Source organism: Ursus maritimus, unplaced genomic scaffold (assembly GCF_017311325.1).
Source record: "Ursus maritimus isolate PB19 unplaced genomic scaffold, ASM1731132v1 scaffold_22, whole genome shotgun sequence".
Classification (NCBI taxonomy): domain Eukaryota; kingdom Metazoa; phylum Chordata; class Mammalia; order Carnivora; family Ursidae; genus Ursus; species Ursus maritimus.
Window position 1 is genome coordinate 14,022,516 of NW_024424675.1, and position 13,864 is coordinate 14,036,379.

Sequence of the window (13,864 nt, forward strand, 5' to 3'; positions counted from 1 at the left end):
AAAAAAAAAAAATGAAGAACGGCATTCCTAGAAATCAGGAGACATTTGCTCAGGCTCCTTGGGTCCTTGTGGGTAACTGGTGGCCTTTTCACCAAACTCCTGAGCCAGAACTAGAGAAAACAGATTTTAGATATCTCTCCATAAAGACCAAGTTTTTAAGTCAGGGTGACCCAGTAACCATTTATTTAGCACCAACTGTGTGCCAGGCTCCTCCAGAATCCATGTTGACACAGTCCTTCCTCCCACCTCTCCGCAGACCAGCAGAAAGGAGGATGAGGCCAGAACCTCAGGAATCTTTCCTATTAAGTAGAACCTGGAAGATTGCAGGCAAACATACAGCTTTTTAAAGCTGTGTACTTAACATGCCTGGTTTCTAAATTCACTGCCAGCTCTAAGAACAAAGACGATCTCATTTAATCCCCATGACAACCCTAGGAGATAAATACTGTTATTATACCCATTTTACTGATAAGTTAGAGTGAGGCTAAGTAATGTGCCCAGGGGAAATGAAGCCCCAACCTGAATTCCAGCAGACTAACTCAACCGCACAGCTGGGTGGCACTTAGCAGACATGAGCTAGGGGGAGAGCTGGGGTCAGGTCAGTAGCAGACCTGAGCTACTGGCATTTAAAGGCTACAGATTCGCAAGGTGGGCAGGAAGGAGGGCTTCTGGGCCCTGTGGCTCTGTGTACTGCTCACAGAGGTATATTCGGTTTCCGAAAATTCAGTGAGGTACATACTCATTACTAAGAGGTAGGAGGATACTTTCAGAGGGGATGGATGTATTGATTTTTCTGGATTGTAGTGGTGGCTTCGTAGGTGTATTCCTAAGTCAATATTTATCATATTGTACACTTAAGTATGTGCAGTTTCTTGTATTTCAATTATAACCTGAATAAAACCATTTAAAATAAATAAGCAAACATATACATACATATACTCCCCAGCTGAAAAAAGCAGAGATTTTTTTACAAAGACAATTTTTAAAAAGACATTTTGGCAAATTTAGGGAAATGTTAAGGACCCATTATTAGCACTAAACTGCACCTTTCTCTTTATTACAACCAGAAGACTAAAAAGAATTAGTAGGGGACTTTTCTTTTTCACTATTTAGTTCAATTCTAATAAGCCCCACGTTCGAGCATCAGCCTGCAGTCCAATATACCCATTTCCAGGGGGAAATTCTGTTGTTACAAAGTGCACCAGAGCCAGCTATGGGCCCAGAACTCCATACCTAGAAGGTTGGATTTTTTCCCCCTTGATACCACATTGCCTCTTTAAAGAGAAAAATGAGTAGAAATGGGGTTTCCTGGTGTAGGGATTTTGTTAACAACAAAGGCTATTTGTTTTCCTCACCACATGCTGTTGCCTGTGTAACGTTGATGTAGATTGTGGGCTTTGCTTATTTTCCATGTGCTAGCCGCAAACTTATACGCAGATATTCATAACATACCCCTTCCAAGCACATCAGAGTTTATGCTGAGGTCAATTTGGGAAAGCCCTAGGTCACCTAAGGATGGGGGCTGGTTGCCTAGTAACCTTATGATCAGAGGGTTGGAACTTTCAGCCCCACCCCTTGATTTCCAGGGAGGAGAAAGTGGCTGGAGATTGAGTTCAATTACCAATGGCCAATGATTTAATCAGTCATGCCTATGTAAGGAAACCTCAATAAAAACCCCAAAGGATGGGATTCAGAGAGCTTCTGGTTGGTGAACACATGGAGACTTGGGGAGAGTGGTGGACTTGGAGAGAGCATGGAAACGCCACCCTCTTGCCCTATGCATCTCCTACAACTAGCTGTTCCTGAGCTCTACCCTTTTAAAACCAACCAGTAATCTAGTGAGTAAAACGTTTCTCTGAGTTCTGTGAGCCTCTCTAGAATTCAAGGAGAAGTTTCACGGAAACCTCCAATAGCAAAGTGATCGGAAGCCTAGGTGACGACCTGGACTGGCAGTTGGTGTGTGAAGTGGAGATGGGGAGCAGTCTCGCAGGAAGGAGCCCTTAACCGGCGGGATTTGATGGTGTTTCTAGGGAGACAGTGTCAGCAGTAAGTTGAACCATAGAACACCCAGCTACTGTCAGAGAATTGCTTAGTGGTTGGGAAAAACACCCACACATCAGAATTTGTACAGCCCAAAATATTATCTTTAAATGGGTAATAACTTTGGTATAGTTACAGGCGAATGACACCTCATATCCCACCCTTTAAGGAAGGCATACGAGAAAAGTATAATGAATTCTGGCAAAAAAAAAAAAAAAAACTGTATGTATATGGATAAAATACCGCGGTGGCTTACTTCTTTCTTGCTTTTGTTTTTTTTTTTTTTTTTTTTTTTTTTTTTAATCTTAATTCTAGTGTGGTTAACATACAGTGTTATATTGGTCTCAGGCATACGCCAGAGTGACTCAACAATTCTATACATTACTAAGTGCTCATCGTGACAAGTGCACTCCTTAATCCCCGTCACCTAGTTCCCCCATCCGCCCCACACACCTCCCCTCTGGTCACCATCAGTTTGTTCTCTATAGTTAAGAGTCTGGTTTTGTTTGTTTGTTTCTCTTTTTTGTTCATCTGTTTTATTTCTTAAATTCCACATATGAGAGAAATCATATGGTATTTGTCTTCCTCTGACTGACTTACTTCACTCAGCATCATAATTGTGGTTTACTTTCTTAAGAATTATTTTTTTGTTGCCTTAGGAAAAAACCTGACTAAACACACCACAGAAAGGGGTATATAAAGGGAGTATTCAACTATGTACATGTCAAAAATAATAATCATAGGAAAATAAGGAGATGTGAAAAATTATCATAAAAAATACTGAATCCCCATCTTCATCCACCCACATCCACTGAGTGGTCAAATAAGGGGGAATGAGTGAGTCTGCCATCCCTTACCCGCCATTCCAAAATCCACAGAGCTCTGGAAATCCAAAGTGCTCTGTATCACTCATTTGTCAGCAACGCTTGATTTGAACTAATGTCAAGATGTTCATGATTTTCATTCTACTTAGCATGAAGAGTCATGTGTTTCTCTGCAGGGAACAGATATATTAATATATTTGATTACAGGACCTGCCTGGACTCTTCTGGACTCTTCCATAATATATGGAAATACACCCTGTATTGTCTTCCTAAAGTCTAAAATATCCTGAAGTCTGAAACCCCTCTATCCCCAAGGGTTCTAAATGAGAGACTGTGAGCCCATAGAAGTTCACACACTTCACTTTTGGGCGCGAGCTAGTATTTTCAAACTCTGCCTCTGATCCAGAGGGGAAACGATGTTTTACATTTCAACTCGGAACATAGATATACACATATAACTAAAACCAAAGCTTCAAAAACAATACTTATCCTGACCTTGTACATCTAACACGTTCTCCATGCCAGTCTATTCTCTTTCACTTAAAACAGTGCTGGCCATGACCCATTAAGGCAGAAGGTGCCATCTTTTTTGTACCAGTAATGATGAAACCATCATCCTTTCTCAGAATCATGCTTACAAATGCAGAAAAATAAAATACATAGGATTACCAAGGAAACGGATCACACTGAAATTCAGCTATCACAATATCTTTAAATAAGTTGGGAGAAAGTAATATATGTACTCCTTTATTAGTACACATACTGGCTGGCTTGCAAAGTAATGAGAAGCATCACTGTCACTTTGCAAGATCGGCACCAAATACTATGGATAAAAATATCTATGATTTCTGTTGGTGACAAGCTCACCACTATTAATCATTAATTAATATTACCACTAATACTACTGTGAGTTATTATTTTCACTTATAATTGAAGGGAATGTTAAAAATTAGAAATTGGTGAAAATAAAGATATAAATTTTTCCATTAAAATTCACACACTCCCAAAATACTATCCACAGACTCTGTGGACGCCAGGGTTAAGATCCTGTGCAAGAAACTGACTATACAACCCACAGATTCTAAAACAAAGAAGGCCCTAGATCTCTGCCTGGGAGAAGAACACCTGTTGGCTTAGCCCACACTGAATCTGGCTTTGGATGCTCAGAGACCCCCAACTCCCTGTTCACCTCCACAGGGCTTGGGGTCCCTCATGCCTCTGCCCTGGCTGGGCTCAGGGTTCTAGAATGGCATATGGCTGGAAAAGACAACAACCAGTCTAGTCTAGTCATTGGAAAGAACCAGAGGAAGACAGAACAGACAACAGAGGGCTAATCTGTTGCCAGTGGCCAGTGGCCAAATAAGGTCCCCTCAACCACAAATCTAATGCCTCCACTAAAATCCTGATGCATCTTAGGTTCTGTTTTTTAGTCCATGTTTTATTTTTTTGTTCATTTATTTGAGGACCACCATTTTTTGTGTTTTTGATGGTTTGATGACCATCTCAATGTCGTATTTAGTCCCAGAGGCTAACCAACTACAAGAACTCTTTGTTGTGCCCCAAATGGACAGCACTGAGATGGGCAGTAGGCAAAAAGGCAAGCTGCCTGCTTTCTGCTTTCTCAAGCTCTGTTAACACCACAGACCGTGCCTGTTCTAGGAGACGACAAGTCTTTTGCTGGCTGGATTTCCTCCAAACCGTCCTTCCTCCAGGGCAGCTGGAGGGAGGGGCTTACTCCTCTTTCTACTTTCTCTGGACTAGCTCTAGACTCCTGTACCCTCAGCAAATTTATTTTGTATACTGAGAAACTGTTAGCATGAGTGGGCTTTGGAGACATTTGGCTGGAGACAAGCAGATCCTCTCACCAAGATGTAAGCACTAGCAATAAAAAAAAAAAAGATAATAAAAGCAATTATTGATAGATGCCACTGTGCACGACGCATATGGCATGAACAAGAAGAGTTGTACAAACTCCTTCTCACTGCCCTGTAAGCTGCACTATGGCAGGGAAAGTTCATATATCCCAGTCCTAGGTGTAACAGACCCAGACAGTGTCTTATTGCCTTGGCATTCTCCATTCCCACACATTCCAGCAGGTTTTGCCTACAAGGCAGGTTAGAAGTCTCAGAGAGTCAACGCCTCTCCCCTACCCCAGCAGCCACCCATGGTGGTTGGGGGTTGGTGGGTAAATGCCATTTTTCCCACCTCTCAGGCCAGATAGACGGAGGTGGGCTCTACACTCCCAGAGATTCCAGCAGTGTGAGCCCCAGATGCCCATGGTGAAAACCTGCTCACTAATGCTCCTGTTACTGGTTGTCTTGCCTTCCTATCTCACCTCCCCAGCCCCCCCACCAGTGCTTTCTAGAATCACCTCCTAAATAAACCACTTGCACTTACATACTTGCACAGGATCTGCTCCTGGGGGAGCCCAGCCTGAACACTACGTCCCACACTGAATTCTACAACTGGCTAGCTGCATGGCCCCACACTAGGGCTCCACATCCCAGCCCTCGATACAGTTCTTAGCAGTGCTCATAACAGAATTATCTCCCCCTAGATGCTTACCCAGGAGATCCTGAGAAACAACTACCCTGGGTGAACTGTTTCTGGGCTGGGAGATGCTAAGTACATCACAGGTCTACATAACACTCTGGATCAGCTAAGCTAAGCCTTCCTGCACTTGTGGTGTGGCAGCTAGCCACGGGGAGCTGCGCTGGGGGCTGGTGTACAGAGCAAGGTAAGGCACGTTAATTTCCGCTAAAACACAGATCTGGCTCAAATGCAGATCAGGTGACATCTCCCAATCATCCTGTTAGGAATACTCATAAAAAGCTCATGAATTCAGGGGAACTGACAACCTTTGTAAAGGCGTCTCCCACGCTCACATGTTTATTTTAGTTGCTCAGCGGGAGCAGCTGAAGCTCTGAGAGGCTAGGAGCACAGGGTCTGATACTCAAGGACGGGCTCTTGCCCCACCCTAAGCAGCCACCAGGAGGACAGACTTCACCGATAACCTCACTTCTCTGAGCCTCAGTTTCTCTGTGGTAATCTGGGATCTCACTACTTTCTTTACAGGTTGGTTGGTTTGCTTATTTTTCCCCTTGAGAACTGAAAAGGGACCAGCCTCTATGTGGCAGCTTTTTAAATGCCTGTTAAACCTGAATCTTTAATAAAGGGGAACAGAGACACCCTCTGTGTCCCATTATGTTTCTTCTGTAATTATGCATACATAAAAGTTGCCTTTCATTCAAGCCATTAAAATTCTCAGGCTGATTTTTTGCCTATCAGTGATACAATCCTCATCCCGTCCCAGCCAGAAATCTCCCCGGGGCGCTCAAAGGGACACCCTACACGGACTTCACTGTGGAAGGACACGTTCATCCACCCGAACCCGGAAGCAGGAGGTGCCTTGAACTGCAGGCTGGTAGTTGCCATAAAGTGTGTGGGTTACAGAAATGAGCCCAAGTAGCCTCCGTGTATTGGCTCCTAGGTGGTTAATTTCTTCACTGTAGGCTGAGACCATTAGCTCGAAAGCCCGCCATGCCATACTCAAATTTTTACACCTCCAGTTATTTAAAAACCAGCCCAAACAAGCACATCTTTAGCTATTTAGAGCCTTGCATACCAAACCTCCCCCAACAGCTGTTACTCATTGATAAGTTAGGGCCTTACAGGTCTAAGGCCTCAGCTTCTGCCACCCCTCAGAGCTCTCCACCCAGAGACTCCTTACCATGCTGCTGAGCCATATCACCTAGACATGTAAGCCTCCTCCCCCATACCCCTGTCCCCACCAGGATGTCCTTTGCCCTCCTCCCCTTCTGGATGGTGGTCCCCATAAGGCTCCCTCCGGACAGTCTCATGCACTGAGCGGCTTCCCCCCTCATGCAACCCTGACCAAGTACCACCGAATCAAGTTTGTGCGTTACTGCCTCTCAGGTCATATCTTTTCCTTGATCAGCTGAAGCTCCCTCAAACCCCCTAGTGTTCCACAGACCAGCAGCATCACCAGGGAGCTTGCTAGAAATGGAGCATCTTGGGCCCCGCCCCCAGACCTACTGAACCAGACGCTGTAGGTGAACGAGATCACCACAGCTGTGCACAATGCAGCCGGAGATCCGTGTGCACGCTGCAGTTGGAGATGGGCTGGGCTGAGAGACTCCGGCTGAGGATCAGCATAGTCCCGGAGCTCAAAACACTAAAGGGATTTACGTGATAAAGACGTCAACCTCCATTCGAGCTGCTCTCAGCCCCGTGAGTATCCGGTAATCCATTTCACCGACCCTTCCTTGCTTTTCTCAGAGTCTATTAAGCAGGCGGGTGTGAAACTTCAGACTGCCAGAAGCCCCCTTACACAGGGAGTAAGTCCTTCATTGGAAACCCTTTGGCTGTAGGTCCTGCACACACCTGCCAACCACAGGCACATACCCCTGCAGTGGGCATGCGAATATATGACCAGATACTGCTGCCTCCCCCACTCACGCATAGCCAGCACGTCAGAGGCTCCTGAGCTTCTATTCTGGGAAAGGGGATGGGCAAGGGCCAAGTCCCAGAAAGGCACCCCAAAGAATCTTTTGGATTCCACCAAATCAAATAAAATGATCTCTTACAAAACACAGTGGGGGGCAGGTGCTGAGAGGCACAGATGGGAGGGGCCAGAAACAAAAGAGCCCCTGCCACACAAAGGCACAGGGATCCAGTGAGTGATTCTCAATGAGGCTTGCCTCCTCCCAGGAGCAGGAGCTGTGAGCCCCAGGGCACCCTACAGGAGGGGACATCCTAATTATTACCCAGAAAACCCTGGGTGAGACAAGTACAATTGGCCAGTGCTTAATATAGCTGCATTTAGAAAGTTCTTACAAACTCTCTAAGTCTACTCGGCAACTGGGCCCATCCAGGACCTGGAAGCGGATAAAAACGGTTTTTCAAATAAAAGATGCCCATTAAGTCCATGCCATGAACGTCACTGATGTTCGGGAAACTAGATCCGGTCTTTCCTCAGCACTCCTTTATTCTCACTTTGTGCAGGGTCCTACACAGCAATGAGATTTGGTTTCTCAGTTGGTAAATGACTGTGAGCAATGATGTGGAAATAACCGAGAACGAGTGAAAGTGAGGTTGTGGGAAGGACCTAGTAAAGGCAGCCCATCATAGCCCTAGTAACACCAACCAGTAAGGACGTGCCTAAGAACAGCTGACTGATTAAAAAAACAAAGAGTAATTAGAGACTGTGAAAAGTCCCCTTATAAACTCAAAAGCATCTATGGTAGGGACCCTGGGGACTGATTCCAGACAGTCCAATATTCCTCGTGAATTCCTGGTCATCAGTAATCATAGCTCAATTACATTTAATTATAGTTAATATTTTCAGGTTCAGAAAGACACTGTTACATTTTATAAATACTTCCATAATCAAACAGATTTCTAAAAAATGTCTTGACACTTAGAGTTTAGTTTCAATTTTTCTGGAAGATCCATTAAAATGGAATAGCCCATTCTTCCTTAAGTAAGTGTTGCACTGATGTAGTAAATACACTAAATTCTGTTTCATCTGGCATTCGAGCATTGGGAAGTCTCTGTTAATTGTGTCCACAGCTTCAGAATATCAATTCAGCCAAATTTCACTGGGCATCTACAGTGTGCCAAACACCGTATTAGGTGCTAAAAATACAAGGATGAGAAAAGAAGTCAGCTCTTCTGTCAAGGACTGTTTAAGAATGCTCAAATGGTCTTTAAATCACCCGGGGTGGGGTGGGATAGATTCTATTCAGTATAGTTTGAGTTGGGAGGGGAATTTTCTGAAAGCGGGATTCCCTGGGAAATGATTTAATGACTTGTGTATGACAAAGATGGGGATTCCCTGATATCCTGTATATTGGGGTAGTTGTATTCACCTGGGGGTCTCCAGCCCAAAGGAAGTTACCCATAAAGCAACCAGAATCTCTCCCCATTTCTTAACAACCTTCTCCAGATAAGAAAGAACAAATAAATTAAAAAATTCACTTACTCTACATCTGCCCAGTGTAAATTGGTGCTAGACTCGGATAAGGTGCAGAAATGTGGATTCCCCTTGTGCCCAACCTCTGGTGGGCTGCAGAGAACCCAGAGAATGTGGACATCCTGGATCTGCCCAGCTATATGCTGCTTGATCCCTTTCAGAGACTAGCACAGACTGAGAAGCAGCCTCTCTCTATACCCCAGAAGGAAAAGATCAGAGACCCTTGCTTCCCCAGAGCCTCAAGCGTGTCCCTCCCCACAAAGGTGGGTGCTGGAGGGAGGCAGGTCTTCACGAGTCTCTCTGTGACCTGCTCATGTACACACACACACACACACACACACACACACACACACACCCCTACTACATTCTAGCCACACAAAAACAGACTCACAGTGGTAGAATCTACAGCTGAAAGTGCCTGAAATAACATGAAGAAACTGAGGCTCACAGAAGCAGAGGCTCTTCAGCAATCCATGGCTCCTTAGGTAAGTACTTGAGATTTTTAGCAGCTTTTTCATTGGGAAATTTGCATCAAAATTATATACAGGTTTTTCAAATGGACCTTGTTATCTCTCTCTCCATCAAGTTTCTTCTTTGGCAAAGGAAGAGCAGAAAGGAAAGATGAAAAGATGAAGGGAGGGAGCGAGGAAGGGAAATCGGGAGAGGGAAGAATGGAGTGAAGGAGGAGGGAAGAAGAAGGAGCCATTGAAGAAAGTTGATACTGTTCCTAAAATATTACAGGGAGAGGAAGTATCATGTCAGCTTAAAGAAAATACAAGTGGTAACAGCCAGGTCCCCTCTGCATCCACCCTGACATCAGCCTGCCCTTGGCTCCAGCTATCTCCTCCTCCCACTGCGATCCCCGCCAACCTACCTTCACTGAAGACAAAATCAGAGATGATGTCAAAAGGTTGGATGTGGACCGCAGACAGAATCATGGTGACTGTCTTCTGTGGATCACTGGAGGCTAGTGAAATGGATTGCTGAGCTTGACACTCATAGGACTTCCCAGCTGGGGTGACCAAGGCAGAAAGCCGATGGGAGTTGGCCGTGTGCTTCCCAGCTGCAGCAAAGGCCCAATGCAACCATTAGGACCCTCTTTCTGGCAGAATCCTAACCTCTTAATCTCACGTGCCAGAGAGCTGGCTCCTGCCTCTCAGCTCCAGACACCCTTCTGATCCTCTGTGTTGCCTTGCTGGGGCTAGGGCTCTGCAAGTGGCATCAAGTGGTGACAAAGGACAAGTACACCCATTGTTTCATGAGAAGGGGCTCCTTAAACACTGATTTCAAATTTCTTGTCTGGAAGAGAGTGATACCTAAACATCCAACCTTTTTTTACTATATAAACCCTGAAAATGGAGATTCCAAAGAAATAGTGACTTGATCTTCCACATTTCACGCTGGCCCACACAGAATAAAACACCTTGCTCAGCAGAGCAGGGCTGATTGCTGCTGCCCTGGGCAGGTGCCCTGGAACACATACATACTCCTTGGAGGTCTGCCCCCTTTTTCTCTTTTCCCGACACATGTTTATCAGGTTTTTTCCCACTCTTCCCCCCCCCTTTTTTTTTGGCAGGGGTGCAGGGAGGCATCTAACTTAATTGGGGGGAGTATTCGAATATGGATCTTGATGAAAAGAAAATGCTCTTTACTGCAATGATTAAAAGAGGTAGAAAGGGAGAAATGACATGAACATTCTTTCATGTGCTCAGTAAAAATCTTTTCCCAACATAGATGCCCAGGTGATGGAAGGCCTCATTAGGAGATGAGCCAGTTTACTAAATAAACAAGTTAGGTAAAAAATTAATTAAAGTATAGTCTTTGATGGTGCCTGCACATGGGAACATTCTTATTTGGGGAATGGCTGTTGCTCTTGCCACGATATTTTTGGAGGATCTGGGTGAGTTGTTGGAGTGATGGGCAGGAAAAGCTAATAAATTAGGACACGATTCAGAATCCGCTCTGGGGTGGCTGCAGTCGATGACTGAAGATCGAGTGTGAGCCCTGGGGACATGAGCAGAAAGACAGTGAAGGCTATCAAATCCTGAGTGAAGAGGAGTCACACTGACCCTTACAAGTTTCCGCGCCTGAGAAGAAAAACCGGGGTGCAGGAAAAAAAAAACACAGCTTTGCCCTTCTCCGTGTTCCTTTGAAGGATAAATCTGAAGAGATCGTCCTGAAGCAGCCAAGAGAAGACAGGCCCTCCAGAGACGCCTCATCCAAGATCAGGCTATGGGTGACGGGAGGACGGGTGGTCCTTAGGCCCGGGGTTCCTTGCGCATCTACAAGGCCTAAGGTCCAGGGGACGCACCGGTGTCCCCACTTCCTCTACCTTGGCGAGAAAGCCCAGGGCGGACGTGGCCTGGGAGTGCGGAGCCAGGATCGGATTCCATCAAATTTCCGAATTTCTCCACCGCTGCGCTCTCGCAGTGGCCGCGGTCTCCCAGGCTCCCACCCCAGCCCTGAGGCCTCTACTCACCACTGACTGCGTCTTTAAAATGGGTCTTCTCCGAGGAGTCGTAGACAAACTGGACCTTGCTCAACCTCCACGTCGCCTCGGGGCCCTTAGACGCGTTGTGACTTTCCTGCCGAGCGGGGGAGGCGCGCGTCACTCGCCCCCCGCGGCTTCTGGGTGAGGAAACCGAGGGAAGGCCCCCGCCCACACCCACCCGGAGGCAACACCGCCTCCGCGCGCCCCGCTCGGGGTTACCTTTACAAAGAGCATTTTGAGCGCATAAGCGCGATCCACCCAGAACACCTGCAGCTCCGACTCGTTGTGGCCACAGCGGCCCTTCACCTCAGCTCCCCGGGTCAGTGAGATATCGGCCTGTTCCGTGATCAGCTGGGAACACAGACGCCCCGCACCCCCTCAGCGAGCCCGGCCTCCGTGGGGGCTGTAAAGGGCAGCGCGTCCAAACTCGGGGTTGCACGCCTGGGCGCTCCTTTGCGCGGGCGCTCCCAGGTCCGGAAACATGCGGTTAGATGCTCTACGTGCAGACCCGGCCGTTAGGGAAGCAGAGAAAGGGGGGTTACTTTCCAAGCAGGCAGGGCGAGCAGAAGGCGTTACAAGCCGGAACCCCCATGCAGCATTCAGGAGCAGCCTGCAGAGGCGCAGAGGGGGAAGGAGGGTGACCCAGGTCTTCACGGGGCCTTGAGGGAGGGTGCCCTTCGCCCTTGGAGCCCTAGGAGCAAGCCGGGAGGGAAAAGGTTCCTTACATCGACATAATTGCTGGCCCACACATCATAAGGGACAATAAATTTGGCTGCGAACTCGGCCATGAGACACGTCGTCCCATTTTCCCGCACCACAAATATATCTTTTTCAGGGTTAGTGGAAAGGCCTGAGAGATTTTCCACTTCTTGTTCTGCTGTGATTCGAGCCATCGTATCTGCAGAAAAACAAACCAAAAAAATCCTAACGGATCCGGCTCAGCAAGCCCACGCGTCGCGGGCACAAGGGTGGAGAGATCGTGTTCTGCGGGCTTTGGGGTGATAAAGTTCCTTGCCGGCTGCTGTGCGCTCTGCGAGCCGTTTTTCTAACCTAGCGCTGACAGTTTGGTTTTTTTTTTTTTTTTAACTCCGCTGCTGTTAATTTATAACAAAAATAAAAATTTAAAAATGTGAAGCCTTACTATTTTGTAAGCCGACTGGCCTTTTTTCTTCATCCTAGGCTTTTAAACCAAATCTTTCTTGCCAATGCTCTGACCCCACGAAGCAGACTCGCATAGCGTTGTGTCTGGGATGTGCCGTACAGGTGTGTGGCCCTCTGGGGAATTCCCTGCCACTGGCGGGAAGGCCCTCCACCCCGCCCCCCAAAAAGAAAGAAAATAGCAAAACGTAGGGGCCACATTTTGACCTTAAGCTACTGGTTTTACTCTGCCGGTTCCATTCTCAGCAAATAGTGCACCCTGCCCTCGCGGTCGCCAGGACGCTACTCACGGAACAGCATCAGGAGAACTCGAAGTCTGTAGACGCCGGGAAAGGCTCTTCCTCTGAGATCCATTGCTCCCCGTGCAGCAAATGAGGCCAGATGTGCTGCTGCAGAGGCCGCCCGAGAGGGAATCCCTCAAAGTCGCCGCTGGAGTGAGCCGGGGTGAGCGAGGGGCGGGGGCACCGGGAGGGAGGAGGGAGGAGGGAGGGAGCGCGTGTTCTCTGCGCGCTGGTGAAGACTTGGTGGCGGGTGCTGCACCGACCTGTGCAGGCTGAACGCGAGGCGGCTCACTGCGGAGGAACAGACCGCGAGGTGAGGGAGCTGTCCACGGCTGCGAGTACTGAAAGGGATCCGTTGTGTGGCAGGAGCGATTGTTGTCGCTTAGCTTGTGCAGATAGCCAATGAGATTTTGGGGGGCTAAAATTTTCCCTGAGTCTGTTTCCTGTTCTGCAATTGCATCCGCAAAGATGATTCTGTCCGGAGAAACTTAACAGCACTCTCAGACTTATTCAATATCCCTACCAGGTACAGTTATTAGGTGGTGTAGATATCACATCCCCGGAGTCCTGGTTTCTGAAAATGCATCTGGTTGCTGAAAGGAAACGGGAGAGCACAAATTGTTGCTGCTTTGAGGGAGGAGGAGTAGGCAGAAATAGAGAAGGAAAATGCTATGGCAACAGTTTCCTGCATTTGGAGACATCCCCTTCTCTCCCCTGTTCTCAATGAGCTAATGGGTTTAAAGTTAAATTGACGCCTCCCTAAATGGGGCCGTCAGTCAGTGCAGTACTCTGGCTTATTTTCTGTTAGTTCTGCTCTCTGATTGCATGAGGGCTCTAAACTCTGGGGTCACCTACCCTCAATATACTGCAACTTTTCTGCCAAGAGGAATGTAAGTCAACCCGAAGTTTGTGAGGGTTATCTAGGGTCTCTTAGGACAGTAATGTTACATAGTTATGTAAACATACACACACGCAGATATTACTCTACAGCCTCTGGTGGCATGGAAAAACAAATACTACTGGGCTAATTCCTATATTTACATAAAACGGTAGCTTGCTTTTAAAAAATTTTTGC

The 13,864-nt window shown here is 46.9% G+C and overlaps 1 protein-coding gene across 2 annotated transcripts in view; it reads right to left on the reverse strand.

Moving 5' to 3' along the window:
• Window positions 1-12,862, reverse strand: part of LAMP5 (lysosomal associated membrane protein family member 5) — a 14,203-nt gene extending 1,341 nt beyond the window's left edge. The window contains exons 1-5 of one of the 2 annotated variants that reach the window (XM_008703343.2): window positions 12,799-12,862; window positions 12,076-12,248; window positions 11,570-11,701; window positions 11,339-11,444; window positions 9,734-9,922 (exon numbers count right to left, since the gene is read on the reverse strand). In XM_008703343.2, the coding sequence (XP_008701565.2) occupies window positions 9,734-9,922; window positions 11,339-11,444; window positions 11,570-11,701; window positions 12,076-12,248; window positions 12,799-12,862 (664 nt within the window). The remainder of the gene's footprint in view (window positions 1-9,733; window positions 9,923-11,338; window positions 11,445-11,569; window positions 11,702-12,075; window positions 12,249-12,798) is intronic. The other variant, XM_008703344.1, reaches the window with a different exon arrangement.
• Between the last annotated feature and the right edge of the window lie 1,002 nt (window positions 12,863-13,864).